Source organism: Biomphalaria glabrata, chromosome 9, assembly GCF_947242115.1.
Source record: "Biomphalaria glabrata chromosome 9, xgBioGlab47.1, whole genome shotgun sequence".
In the NCBI taxonomy this organism is placed as follows: domain Eukaryota; kingdom Metazoa; phylum Mollusca; class Gastropoda; family Planorbidae; genus Biomphalaria; species Biomphalaria glabrata.
Window position 1 is genome coordinate 43,222,928 of NC_074719.1, and position 14,256 is coordinate 43,237,183.

The following is a 14,256-nucleotide window of genomic DNA, read 5'->3' on the forward strand; positions in this document are numbered from 1 at the left end:
TACCACTGGGACCACTATATATGGGACTGCCAGTTAAAAATATCTGATCGGGTTCTTATTTAGAACTAAGTCTACCGAAACAAATCCTATTATACAAGTGTAATGCTGTCCGCTTATGTAATACTGTTTGTCTGTTGCAACGAACTCAGAATACACCCGTACAAGACACTCAAACAGATTCTGAGTAGTCTGTCAAAGCCAGAGAGCTATTAAGAATTAGAAGAAAAACCTTATACTAGTGATACCCAACCTATTTGAACCTGCGGACCAAATTAATTTCCCGACACTTGAGTCGCGGACCACATAACCGAAAAGGTACAAAAAAAAAAAAAAAAAAAAAGAAATTGACCTAAAACAATTTTAATAGAAACTTGTTGATCTAGTAGTTACTAATTACTGTACTTACATTAATTAAGTTCATTATTATTTTTTTTTTTTTTATTTTTTTTGCGTTGGAAACTGGCTTCGTTTCTTTACGTATTTTGGGCATCGCTGCCTTATACAATTGGATCTGAAAACGTGAGAGCGAATATGAAAACAAAAAAACTCGGAAAAAAAGAAATATAACAATCGACATTTAAGAAAAGTTTCTAGTCATCGACAACTAACTTCATTGCTACAATGGAAATGAAGATTACGATGCTCCAATTGACTGTATCGGAAAACCAGGAAAAAAAACGTGAGGACTCTAATGAGTTAGTGCAAGCACTGCAAATGACAACGCAAGATACAAAAAATGCATCGGAATTTGTGCCTGCTATTTCATACAGGAGGGGGGGCTGTGGCTAAGTGGTTAAGCGCTTGGCTTCCGAACCTAGGGCGTACTGGGTTCGAATCTCTGTGGACACTTGGATTTTGAATTTCGAGATTTTTAGGGCTTCGCTCAGTCCACCCTGACTTTAAATGGGGAAAGTAAATGCGGTTGGTCGTTGTGCTGGAGAGATGACACCCTCCTCGTTAACCGTAGATCAAAGAATGATCATAGCATCATCTACCCTACAGATCGCAGGGCCTGAAAGGGGAACTCTATGGAATTAGAAGTGTGCATTGTTTTTTGTGTCTATCTAAGCATTTTATTAGTTTTTGTATTTGTATTTGAAGAGAATCATCATCATCATCATCTTTTCTTTGCGTTCCTCATGGAACATAGGGCCTCAGTAAAAGCACGCCACTCTCCACGGTGTCTTGCTAGTTTCTTAATGGCTTCCCAGATCTTTCCTGTCCTCTCGGCTTCATCTAGTACACTGCGTCGTTACGTTCTTTTTGGTCTTCCTCTACGTCTTGTTCCCTAGGGGTTCTACTCTAAGGCCTGTCTAGCTCTCTACGTGGTATCTTTTCTAGGGGTGTTACCAATCCACCTCCAATTTCTTATCTCTAAGATATTCACCTCTATATTTCTCTCTCCACACATCTTCCACAATTTGGTGTTTCCTATTTTGTTATGCCAGTGTATTTTCAAGATATTTCTCAGACATCTGTTGATGAAGGTCTGTACTTTTTTTTGTTGCTGCTTCAGTTGTTCTCAATGTTTCTAAAACCGCCTTCACACTGGAGTCAAAGATTCTTATTTTAATTTTGTTAGAGGTGTTGGGAGATTTCTGTTGGTTTTAGGTGTGTTAATGATTGACGCTAGATAAACCAGATGCACTGTCTACACTTCCAAGATATATGAAACTATCGACTTGATCTATAGTCTGAGAATCCAGTTCTATATCTCCATTTTGTTTCTTGTTTATTTTAATTACTTTTATTTATTTATTTATTTTTTTGTGTTTTTAGGCCTACTCCACTTCCTACTATATTTAAAGCTGAAGTGTTTTATGCATTGTACTTTATTTTTTAATCTTCTGTCTTATAATGTCTCAATTTATGTGATTTTACTTATTATGTTACTTTAGTTTTAAAAAAAACAACATATTCGTTTGTTATAAATCTCACGGCTCCATGAATAAGATAAGTAGTTTGTATGTTACTAATTTTTCCGTTTCTGTAAGTCTTCTAATTCTCTTTGTAAATAGTCAGTATTTATTTTTTATTGTTCTATATATTTTAGCAATCATTTGCACATATCTAACTTTATTCCCGAACTAATTGTAACGTCTAATTTATGTAAATTAGAAACAGTAGTGGACCTAAGAATTTCCTTTGAAGTACACATGAGTTTGCTATTTTTGGTGTTGATTAGGAGCCATTAATCATGTTTGTTTATCCCTATCAGGAAATTCTGAATCTATTGCTTCAATCGAACCTAATGCTAAAATATTTTATTTTTTAACTTTATCAAAGCCTTAGAAAATCTAAAACAAAAATGAAAGGTCATCAAATAGATCTATTAGTTGAGTTTCACACGACTTAAATTATCTAAAGCCGTGTTGGTTTGGAGTAAGGACATTATTTTTTTATCTAAGTGATTTAAAATGTTGCTACAAATTATGTGATTTAGTATTTTACATTTGATGCTGGCTTGTGATACTGGTTAAGTTATGAAGTTTCCTGGATCATATTTCTCCTTGTATATAATTTTATATTTATTTAGCAAAATCTGTTCCACTAGTGTGACTAGAAAAGTGGTTCCCTAACTTTTTTTTTTATCTCGTAGACCCCTTGCCATGTTTTCTGGTTTCGGTAGACCCCCTGCTTGACTTATATGTTTTGCAAATTCATCAAATCCATTCTTTAAAGCCAATTTCTAACTGTAGTGAGTGTAAGAATGAAAAAGTAATTTAGAGCTACATTTGAAGTTACAAAGATGTATCTTTTTTATTCATAAAATTCAAATTTAAACCAATTAAAATAACAACTAATATTTATCACTGGAATTACCAAACACACTGGGAATGTTGTCTTTTTTTGCACGTCTACTATCCGTTGCTATGGATATTATGTTTCATATAGGAATTTGTTGTTCTATGATGTGATCATCAAACATTAAATATTAATTAATCAATTAAATAATTTCCCTTATGTATCATTGTAAAAGTTTTCGCAAAGCGAAGTTTCTCGTGTATTTCTTGATCTTTCTTGTGTGGCCCAGAACTGTTTTCACTAACAGGAGAAGGGACGACGATGAGTAACTGGCACCTAAGCCAGTAACTTTGAGCAGGAAGGGCTCATTAGCCTTGACTTGCTGCCCACCTAGCAGAAGGAAAACTGAATTGAAAACTCTGCTGCGTGCAGCTTTACCCAAACACTGGAAACATTTCGTGGGTCAACCCTGTTAAAAATAAGGAGCCGGCGATCCTTAAAAAGTTTTCAGCAAACAGCACTACATTCTGTCAGAGCCTGTGATACTGTGATACTGCTGACCCAAAACACTGTATGTAAGTCGTTTGCAAAGAATTACATAAGAAGCTTTTAATTTTATAGCTCATGCCTTCAATGTGCCATTGAAATGTATTATTGCTTAAAGAAATTGTTTTAATAATATCTGATGTAGGTTTGTGTAAAACAGTTTTTAAAACTACATCGTCTGATAAAATCAATATTTTACCTATAGAGTTTTCCGGTTTTTGCTATAAGTTAAGAGATATTGTGAGACGCCTACAAACCATCATCTTCTCTATATGATATCGAAAAGGGATTTTGTGGGTCTATTCTCAACTTTATCTTTGAGTGTTCGAAAGTTTTTCAAACCTTTATCTATTTTGTCAGGGTGGCATTGTCTCAAATGATCCTCCAGCGTAATATTTTTCATATTGTTATAATACCGCTCATTTGACAAGGAAAGAATGAATCCCAATTTTAAATAATCAAAGCTGTACATTCTTTCTTTTTGTTAAACATTAGTTACATGTAGACAAAATTAAGCTATTGAAATAAGTATTGAATTTAAATGCAATAATTTTTCGTTTGAGTAGCAAGATATATATTTAAAGGATTAACTAATGTACAAATTATAGATTAGTTTAGGAAATAATTAAATTAATGGGATGTGAAAATTAAAGTCGCAACCTGATTAAATGAAATTTATTATCATAGACTCCGTGGACATCTCATTGACCCCCCAATTTATTTTTTATCTTTCGTACACCCCTTGGATGTCTTCATAGAGACCACTTTGGGAATCACTGCACTAGACGCAACATTTCTAATTTTCTTTGAAAAAAAATTATTTGTATTACTAATTTCCTTATTAGTAAACTTTTGTCGCAATTCGTCATTCATAATGTGAATTTATGCGTTGCATTTGCTAAATCTAATAAATTGGCAGCACTAAAATATATTTTATTATATAGCGCAGTGATTGTGACACGTAGATCTAGTACGAGAGGAACTCGTTTTTGTTTAAGGTGTCTTTTGTTTGTGCCACATCAACATGGAAGCACTCTACAGAATACCGTTTAACTTTCTTGGATGCCCAAATTTAAAGCTTAAGAAGCCAACATGGTTGCGACAACCCTCTCCTATGCTTGTATTCGCAGCAGTTCTCACGTCATATTTTCTAGTTACCGGAGGTATGCAAGAAAATGCACAATGTAGACTTAATCATTCACCGGCAAATCAGATGATTCCACTTTCCACTGCCTGCACTGGCACTGAAGTGAACTGAACTGTTTACTGAGTTTTACATCTAAGCTGACTTACTCTTAGTCTTAGTCTAGATCTAAATCTAGTTTTTCACAGACTTGACCAGAGTGTCACTAGAGACTAGATCTAGAATTTATAGATTATAAATCTATTCGATAATTTTAAAGTTATAAAGATCTAGAATCTAGATTTAATCTAGTTAAAGTTTAAAGTAGTTAGATCTATGACTATAATCTAGATTCTAGATTTATTAATATAGATCTAATTAAATCTAATATTTATAATAATTATAGAAAATTAGAATCTACAAATCTTTGACTTGATCTACAATGTCTAGATCTTGATTATATCTTATGATATAGAATCTAGAATTACTCATATAAACTAATATAAAGTCAGTGACTTCACTGGCTCTATAATTATAATGACTACATGATACATCTCAATCTAGATATCTAGACCTAATCTATATAGTATGATCTCTCTAGACTTTTTCTAGATCTAGCTTCTAGATCTATAGTCATTTCTGACTAATGAACAGGTTAAAAAATCCCTACCACTTCAATTTTTACATGTAAATTATAAATATAGCCCCGTAACGGTTAGTCCTAGGAATAAAATGCAAAAATTCTATACTATAAACTCGACTTTTTCTCAATAAAAATATATATTTGTTTTCTGTAACTACAAATAATTACAATAAAATATGATGTCCAAAAGTGTCAGGTTATTGAGGTCAAGCACTGACATTAACGAACACTATTCCCCATTTTGTAGCTTAGTGCGCCAATGAACACTTCATAGTTATTGTATTTTAAAAAATGTTGTTATCTTCAATTTTCTTTTTTCATATCAATTTCTTTTTACATCAACTTAAGACAGGCAGTGTTACTTTACAACCATTTTCAATTTGTTTTATTTGGTGTAGTGTAAAAATTGTAAGAGAGATTTTCTTAGATAGTAAAGATTATTATCTGATATAAAAAAGGATAAAGTCCTCATGAATCCTATCATCAATAAAAATAGATCATTCTAGTGGACATGGGGGAAATACTAGTATTCAAAATAGCAACATAAAAACAAAAAAACTTTCAGACTTAAATGAACAGAAACACATACACACTCACAAGCCAAAAAAAATATAAGCAACATTCTTTATGCATGGATTCAAGATTGCCCGATATAGCAGGTATGCTGGCCAAATTACATCTAAAAAAAAACTTGCCTGTAAACACCAGTCTAACTGATTGCCTGTATCAAGACTTTTTTTTCCACTTGCATAAATACAATGCTAGACTTTGTGAGCTTTTAAAGAACTAAAATTTAATACTAAGTTGAAATTAAACAAAGACAGGAAGTTTCTTTTCTTAAATTCTGGAATATGCACTAATTCCCGTACTTGCACTGTTTGTCATTAATGTTAACAAAGCAACCATAATCAGACTAAGATGATCTGCCATCATGCGATATTTAATGAGTCTATGGAACTTTTTTTTTTATATCCAAACTAGATATCTAGATCTATTTCTAGATTTTACATCTAGTACTAGATCAAATTCTAATTCTCCTGGCTTTTCTAATTTAATTTTCAGTAATAATAAAATGTTTTATACTTTAGTTGTTATCAATCCTTTTTTTAACTATTGGCAAGATATAAATAATCATTTAAATATGTGTCAGGGAAAAAAGAATAACACACTGGAAACAATAATAGATGAGAGGGAATACACATGTCTTGTAAATTTTGAGATGCAATAGAAGTACTCACATGTAATCTTGATTTTCATTTTTAAATAGTGTTTTACTTCATCAGTGAATTAGTTAACTTTATCAAGTCTTTGTTATTCTTACAAGTATATAAGCTCATTCTATACAAATGTAGAGTGTTTGCTCTATAAGTCAATTCTCACTCCTTTGTTGATCATTTCGTTTTTGCAAATTAACAAGTTTGAAGGATGTTATGAAATTTATTTTTTACAGTTTCCCACCTTTCATTATTTTCTTTAAAAAACATGAAACTTGAAATCTTAATTTTTAGGCCCAAAGTTCATGATATTCAGAGTATCATGCTGAGATAGAAGAAAGGCCACTGCTTTGTGTATGAGTGATTCTTCTTCTAGCCAGCTTTTTGCTGCTGAGCTGTCAGCTCTTTAGCAGACTGTGCCAAGACAAAATAGTGTGCAGTTTTCTTCAGTTGTTCAGCACTGCCGTACTGGGTGTTGGTTGTATGAGTGATAAAGAAATGTTTTTTTGCGTAGAAAAGAAATATTTCAAAACTTTAATGCATTTGTGAAGTAAAATTTTTTATTTAAATTTGTACTTTAGACTTTACATTAGTCGTATTCTATTACAGAACCTCATATTTGATATATATATGTATAAATATTGTTGTGGTTGTGATGATAGACAATAGTACTAAAATGATATTGATATGTTTTAGTTTGTTGAAGCTTTATTAATGTGCATGACTTGTTTGATTGCCAGGTATAATTTATGATGTGATTGTGGAGCCCCCTAGCATTGGTTCAACAACAGACGAAAGAGGAAACTCCAAGCCTGTAAGCTTTACACAAAAAAATAAATGTCTTATGATTAGATCTATAACTATCTAAGATCTAGAATGAAGTAGAATCTCTTTTCTAGAAATCCATGTCTACATCTATACACTATTGACCTATAGATAGATCTATATCCATTCTAGATCACTCTAGACTCTAGATTATTATAAAGTGTGCTAAATATATCTAAATTTATTCCACACTTTACTTCCACACATCGCCTATGTACACATTCCCCATTTTTTGGTACTTGTCCAACCCTTTTGTGTGGCACTGTTACACTGGACCATCTTTAGTATGTCTGCTTCTTTGCAATTTGACATGCCTTTAACTGTTTCTCTTCTTCTCTGATAGTCAATAACAATATCAAACAGATATGTTCCTTACTAGGGCACGACATGGTCTATATTGGGCTTATGTCCACAAAATCCAAAATATCAAATTTGTTTCTTACTATACACCTATTTCTGTGTAACTGAAAATACAAATTTTGTGCTACAAATGTTTTTTTTTTAATATAATTAATATTAAAACTTTTTTTTTTCTTTCTTTTAATAGGTGGCTTTTATGCCTTACAGAGTAAATGGTCAATATATTATGGAGGGGCTGGCGGCCAGCTTCCTATTCACTTTAGGAGGTCTAGGTTTTGTTATACTAGATCAGACAAATAAGCCACTTATGCCTAAGTTAAACAGAATACTGCTGATCTGTGTTGGTATAGCTGCTGTCGTCATTGCATTCTTTACTTGCAGAGTTTTTATGAGAATCAAATTACCGTAAGTGTATTTATCATAAAAGCCATTGCCTATTGTTACAATAAATTCTGAAATGGATGCGTATTTTCAGATGACTCAATATTCAATTGTATGCCAGATATCCTTGTTGAAGATGAAGAAATAACAAAAGCCTCTTTGTAAAATTTAATTTAATCCTTCAAGAAGAAATCAGTATATATCAAGTACTTATAATTATTCAAATTCAGTTTAATAGATTTTAATGATTTATGATATTATACTCAACATTTATATTTATAGCTTCACAGCTTCAGTTAGAAATAATAAATTCTGTCATTTTCTTGAACATAAAAAAAAAACAACTATTATTTCAACTTAGATGATTTACTCTTCTGTGTAGAAACTAGAAACTATGAGATGCTAATGTTTAAATAAAAACTTCCTGTTTATGTTTCTCCTGTAACCATGTGACACCTATCTTTATAACCTGACTCTCTTCTGATGTTTTTATGTTTTTATGTTTCCTGAACATTCCTTTTTCTGGGTTGTTGTTTTTTTTTATCTGATGTTATGCATTGACACAATTATTAACAAATTAATAACTTTATGTGAAATCTTAACAGTCTTAGTATTAGTCAAGTTAAAATACCCCTTTCAGACCTTGCCATCTATGGAGCAGGTGATGTAAAGTTCATCTGTTTCTATGCCCACGTTTGATGAGGATGTCATGTGGCCAGCACAATGAAAAATCATTTTTACTTCCCCAACCAGTGTCATGGGTATTAGAGTTGGGTGGACTCGGAGGGTGTCCTAAAAATCCAGAAATTCACAAATCATTCAGTTTCAAAGCCAAGTGCTTGAGCACTCAACCACCAAAGCCCCCAAGCAGCCTTATAGAGACAAATTTATTTTAATTTTTGCTTGAATATGTCACAAAAATAATTGTCATCGGATCATGCCCATCTACCCTCATGTGTATCAGACCATGTCTAGTCTACCTCTGGTTTAAATCTTTTTGAAAATATGTATAAACATTAGACTACTGTGGATTAAAGAAATATTGAAACATAGTATTTTACTGACCATATGCTACCTTTTTATTTCTGCTACCTCATTTCAATTTTTTTCTTTTCTTTCACAGTGGCTACATGCAGTCCTAGAAGAAAGTTCAAGATTTAGTTTCACCTGTTTGTCTTTGTTTCACTGTTTTGTTTGCTGTATGCTTTACAGTTTTGTTTGTAGATTTGCTTGTAATGCACTTTCTGTTTTAAGTTAACAAATTGATAAGGTTTACAAATAGATGATGAGCATGAGGGAGTGATTGATTGAGTCTCAGTGCGTGAATCCAAGTGCTGTACATGTGGACTTCTATACAAATAAATGAATTTAACATAACTTTTTAGTAAAGGGTGTTCTTATGATTTGTTTTCAGAGATGTTAACAACTTTAGATAAGAATTTTTTTTTCTTAATGTGGGTAAGGGATAAGCAATAAAGTCTCTGACTGTCATCTTGATGGCTACTTATCATGTAGTATGCGTTCCATATTGTGATCATAATAGATTCAAGTTTGAATCCTAACCGAAGTCATTCTCTACTGGCCTGCAGTAGGTTTGGACTTAATAACCTTTGTTTCTGAAGGAGCTTAAAGCTTAACAAACCTAGGCAAGAAGTAGAACTGTTGATTTTAAAGTCTGCTTATTTAAATACTTGTATGGAAAGGGTTCACCAGTGCCAGCATTCATAAAACAAAGGACTGGGAACGCTAAACTGTGTCCTCTTACCAGTACTTTATAGCACCATCAACACTGCCTTGAAAAGGTTGTTCACACTCATTGTTATTTATCATGTGCTTTACACAATGACAATGCCGTTCAAATTTCATTTGTTCCCAGAGTCAATCAAAAATAATGCTGTCACCATTTAGACATTTTACTTTGTCAAAGTGTGTTGCACCAAGAACAATACATTTAAAGTAGAGCTCAATTATTTATTCATCCATGTACAGCTGCTCTTACAAGAGTCACCATTTTTTTTTTTTAATGTTACTTCAAAAACTCTTATTTTACCCCTGTATTCTATACCTGCATGTGGACGAATCATGCCAAAATAATAATAAGGCTTGTCTTCGAGTCTAAAGATTTGGAGGAATGCTGTATTTCCTGTAGCTGCGCAGCCCCAGCTGTGACCTACATATTTTGCCACACCCAGGGCAAGCATAACCATTGTCCGCAGGTGGTCGATTTAGATTTTCATTTCGTCGTCCACATCTGTCCTCGTCGGAGGATTCTCTTTTGGTCTCAGATGTGTATCCCTCGGCCTTCGTGAGTGACCTCCAGCTGTCTCGTTCTGAGGCCGCATTTCAAAATAGGCATAACATAATTAGACATTAAAAAAAAAAAAAGAAATCCTGGGAACACAAAAACGATACAATGTCTGAGCTTCTGGTCTCCCTGCCATACTGCAGAGATAGAACAGAAAAAAAAATGGGGAAGGTGGGGGGGTGTAAATTTAAATGATTTTTTTTTTTAGTTTGTATGGTATGAGTAAACAAAAAAAGACAAAAACATTTGGATACAGTTTATAACAGTTTCATTGATGTTGCAAGTATAGGACACAGAAAAAGAAAACTATTGTAAGAGAATTTGAAAATACAATTTTGCTGTCACTGTAACCTCAAAGAGAAATTCAAACTAAGCTTTAAAACAACTTAGAGGACTATAAGGTGAAATGATACAATGTAAAGTCATTAAAAAATATCTCCATTACCTTATACATATTTCAAATGCATGAAAACTATTCATCCAGATTATATTTCCCCACATACACACTAAAGGTCCAAACGTTGACAAGTACACAGTCACTGCTCATATTTCATAAAACAAGGAAAATATAAAACAAGAAAAAGCAAAATAGCGGGTATAAGGGAAAGAATCGCATAATTACCGCTATATCTCCCAATAAGGATGGATTTATCTTTCTTTTTAAGATAAGATAATTTTATTGGTCCAATCAAATGGAAATTCAGTTTGACTACAATTGACAACCTCAGCGTAACTACTTTACAAAAACAATATGGATGAAAAATTCGAACAAAATTCACTCACAAAACACATACACATTGACAACCAGCGCTTTATGAGTTTGACTTCTATGTACTTGTCGATGACGACAGCTGATCTTGTAACACTCTGACCGAAAGTGGGATAAAGGAGTTTTTAAGTCTTTCTTTTTTAGTCCTAATGGAAAGGAGACGACCACTTCGTTCAGATCTTATGTAACAGTGGTTTAATGGGTGCAGGTTGTCATTAAGAATCGTGAGTGTTTTGGAAATGCTTCTTTCTTGAAAAAGCTCTTCAAGAGATGGTAGCTGTATTTGAGTGATATACGATGCTTTTTTAATTAGTCTATTAAGTCTATGTCTTTGTGCCAGTGAAACAAAGTTAATTATCATTAAGTATAAATTAACTAATTGGTTCATTTTTAAGATTGATTAATGATCTTTCTTCGACAATAATTAGTTGTGAAAAGTTTCAACTTGATCTTAGAATGAGAAGTGAGAGAAACAATGTTACAAGAATCCAGACAGACAGAGTGAGTTGATAAACTTGTTCAAATTAACAAAATGTGTAATTTAGAACAAACAGTACCGGTACATGATACATCTTATATTGAAATAGATCAGAAAAGAGATTTCACAAAGCTATTAGTCCTCTATGTCAAGTAGCAGTAGCGTAGCTCGGAATTTGCCCGAAGGCTTGACCTCTTTGGGGGCCCCTGCATTTTGTGTAATATTTAATGTAAAGAACACTCATTAGGGAGCCACCTCAAGTGGGGATTTTCAAATTCTTCCCCCACCCTAACTACGCCTTTGTCACGTAGCCTGAAACAAAGAAACTGACTTAAAGATGAAGATGTAGTATTTCCCAGTCTTGGGTGTCCGATTGACATACCTTGAGTGTCACTTCATCCTCTTTTTTTTTTACCGACAGCTCCTTATCAAAAGTTGATTACTAAGCCATCAGACATACGGACTACATTTCCAGCTTATTGTAGTTGGCATTGCTTTGCTATAATATGGAACAGGTCCGGATTTACCACTGGTCTAGATCTGGGGGCCTAGGACTTCACCAGACCTTCGCATTAATAAAAAAAATATAAACCTCCGCATTAATAAAAAAATATAAACATATTAAACTAAATATCCACATAAATATAAGGGAAAAAAAAAGGGGGTTCGCATGTTGGCCTACACCATTTTTTCCCCCACTATAATGACATGCTCATAGATTTATTAATCAGCTTCAGTCAAGAAGGATGAAGCTTCAACAATAACTACTCACAGGGCCCCCACTTACTAAAATCTGGCACTAGATTTGATAATTTCTTCTTAGAACGACACGCTTTTTTTCCGCGACTCTCAACCAATGTAGATTTATAAACAAGAAATATTGGCGCATGGCTAGACGCAACTCACCCGAAGCACCATTGGCTATCTGAAAATGTTCTATTTTTAGTAAATCGGGAAAATATAATCTTGACTGACGTAGTCGACATTTTCTAAAAAAAAATATTCTTTAAATAGTAGCCCACTTCGTGCAGTAATCCACAAAGATGAAAGGTATAGTAAGTTTTAATATTCTTTTTCTTGGTCAAGGTCTTTACTAATAAGTTAGTCAAAAGAAATAGACATCAGCAAAGAGCACCCAATGTTTAAAAACTAATTAAAAAGTATAAATATTTCTATATACAAAATGCACATTTTTTTTAGTAAGTAGGTCAAGGAAAAACTATTTACTGTTTAAAGTACAACAGTTGAATAAATAAGCCTACTTCGCAAAATCTACTCTTAAACAATGAAGTATGATTTTTAAAAACTGTTTTTACAGTGTATGTTTCTATTTGATCTCGATGATAAATTTTTTTAAAAATTAAACACTGCATAAAGTACAGTATGCTATATTTAGCAGTGGTCAAGATTTATGTAGGTTAAATAAAGTTCTCCTTTCAGACCTTGCGATATATAGGGCATATGACGTAAAGGTCATCTGTTTCTGTAACACAATGTCAACAATGGTGTCATGTGGACATCACAACAACCAGCCGCCTATACGTTTCATTAACAGATGTCAGGAATCAGAGCTTGGTGGACCCAGGATTCGAACCCGGGACCCCTCGGTTCCGAAGCCAAACGCTTTATCACTCAGCCAAGGCGCCGTATTATTCAGGCTTTATGTAAATAACAAATAAGTATAATGTCATATGGTCCATAAATATGGAAGAGTATATAGCCTATATATGTATATGATATTCATATAACATTTAGAAATCCACAATTTGGATGGCTGCCTGATCAAACGGGATGCTCGCTGGACTGTCGTTCGGTAGTTTCGATGGTCCTGGGTTCATACTCTAGCCGCTGCCATCCCCCGTCGTCCTGCGGAAGTTTTGAACTAGGAAGTAGATTACCTTCAACTCTGAAGGAACTTCCGAAACATGCAGTAAACCATAAAGTTTAAAATGTTATATCATACTATTAATTCCAACATAAAATATCCCTATCTCTCACGGGGGACGTGCGTATGTCAGTTTTTACAGGAAAACCTGTGACTTGTCAGAATTTAGGTCATTGGTTAATATGCATGACTAAATGCATGACGCGTAGGATGTTATCATTTTCTTTTTTTAAAGTAGCATCTGCATTATATAAGATAAGAAGATAAGACTCTTTCTGTCTGGTCAAAATCTTGTACACTTTTCATTTTCGGATCAAGTTGAAACTTTGCACAATTATTCATTTTCGATGACAACACACGAATCAATTTTTAAAAAATTACCAATTAGCTTATCAATGATTCAGAATTATTATATTTTGCTTTATACGGAAAATATATTGAATATGCGGTGGGCGACCCGTGACATTAAATTAATAATCACGCACTGTCGCAGCCCTGACAAAAAAACCGAGAACTATGTCGTACGCTAAAAGTTTTTAACTAACAATAGGTCAATAAAACCTTTTTTTTTTTATTTAAAATAATTACTTGATAAGCTCAGTAACATAAACTTTCACCATCGAGGCTAGAGCTCGAATGGACCTCATTCACCAATCATAAACAAACAACATTTAGTCACGTGATCTTATTGATAAAACAATGGAAAAAAACTGTCACGTGACAACCATCATGAATTAAACATGAGATCGTAAATTATATAGAAGAGATAGAGCACCACGTGGCTAAATGTTGTTTGTTTACGATTGGTGACTGAGGTCCATTCAGAGTCGAACTACACTGACCTTGATATAAGCATGTTGTATGGAAATTGTACTGGGTCGGAGGCGGGTGACCTGTGACGAAAATCAGGCCTAGTTGCACGCCGTCAAATAAGAATAGTGCTATATTGCACAGCACTTTAGGAGGAGAGGTCTACTCCTAA

The 14,256-nt window shown here is 33.5% G+C and overlaps 2 protein-coding genes across 2 annotated transcripts in view; both read left to right on the forward strand.

Annotated features, from left to right (window-relative positions):
* The first annotated feature begins 4,285 nt into the window (after positions 1-4,285).
* LOC106067463 (oligosaccharyltransferase complex subunit ostc-B-like) lies at positions 4,286-9,214 on the forward strand. The gene is made up of 4 exons (XM_056042130.1): positions 4,286-4,454; positions 7,012-7,085; positions 7,644-7,861; positions 8,961-9,214. Exons 1-4 carry the CDS (start codon positions 4,316-4,318, stop codon positions 8,977-8,979), a joined length of 450 nt encoding a protein of 149 aa, XP_055898105.1. The 5' UTR covers positions 4,286-4,315; the 3' UTR covers positions 8,980-9,214.
* Positions 9,215-12,383: 3,169 nt separating this feature from the next.
* Positions 12,384-14,256, forward strand: part of LOC106067464 (uncharacterized) — a 29,408-nt gene continuing 27,535 nt past the window's right edge. Inside the window, exon 1 of the mRNA XM_056042125.1 lies at positions 12,384-12,439. Coding sequence (XP_055898100.1) covers positions 12,433-12,439 — 7 coding nt within the window. The 5' untranslated portion in view covers positions 12,384-12,432. The remainder of the gene's footprint in view (positions 12,440-14,256) is intronic.

What these genes read in the sequence shown, in the direction of transcription:
- LOC106067463 (XM_056042130.1), top strand. Translation starts at nt 4,316, where the DNA reads ATGGAAGCACTCTACAGAATACCGTTTAACTTTCTTGGATGCCCAAAT. An exon ending in ATATTTTCTAGTTACCGGAG is followed by an intron (nt 4,455 to 7,011) that starts GTATGCAAGAAA and finishes TTTGATTGCCAG; the next exon opens with GTATAATTTATGATGTGATT. An exon ending in AAAGAGGAAACTCCAAGCCT is followed by an intron (nt 7,086 to 7,643) that starts GTAAGCTTTACA and finishes TTCTTTTAATAG; the next exon opens with GTGGCTTTTATGCCTTACAG.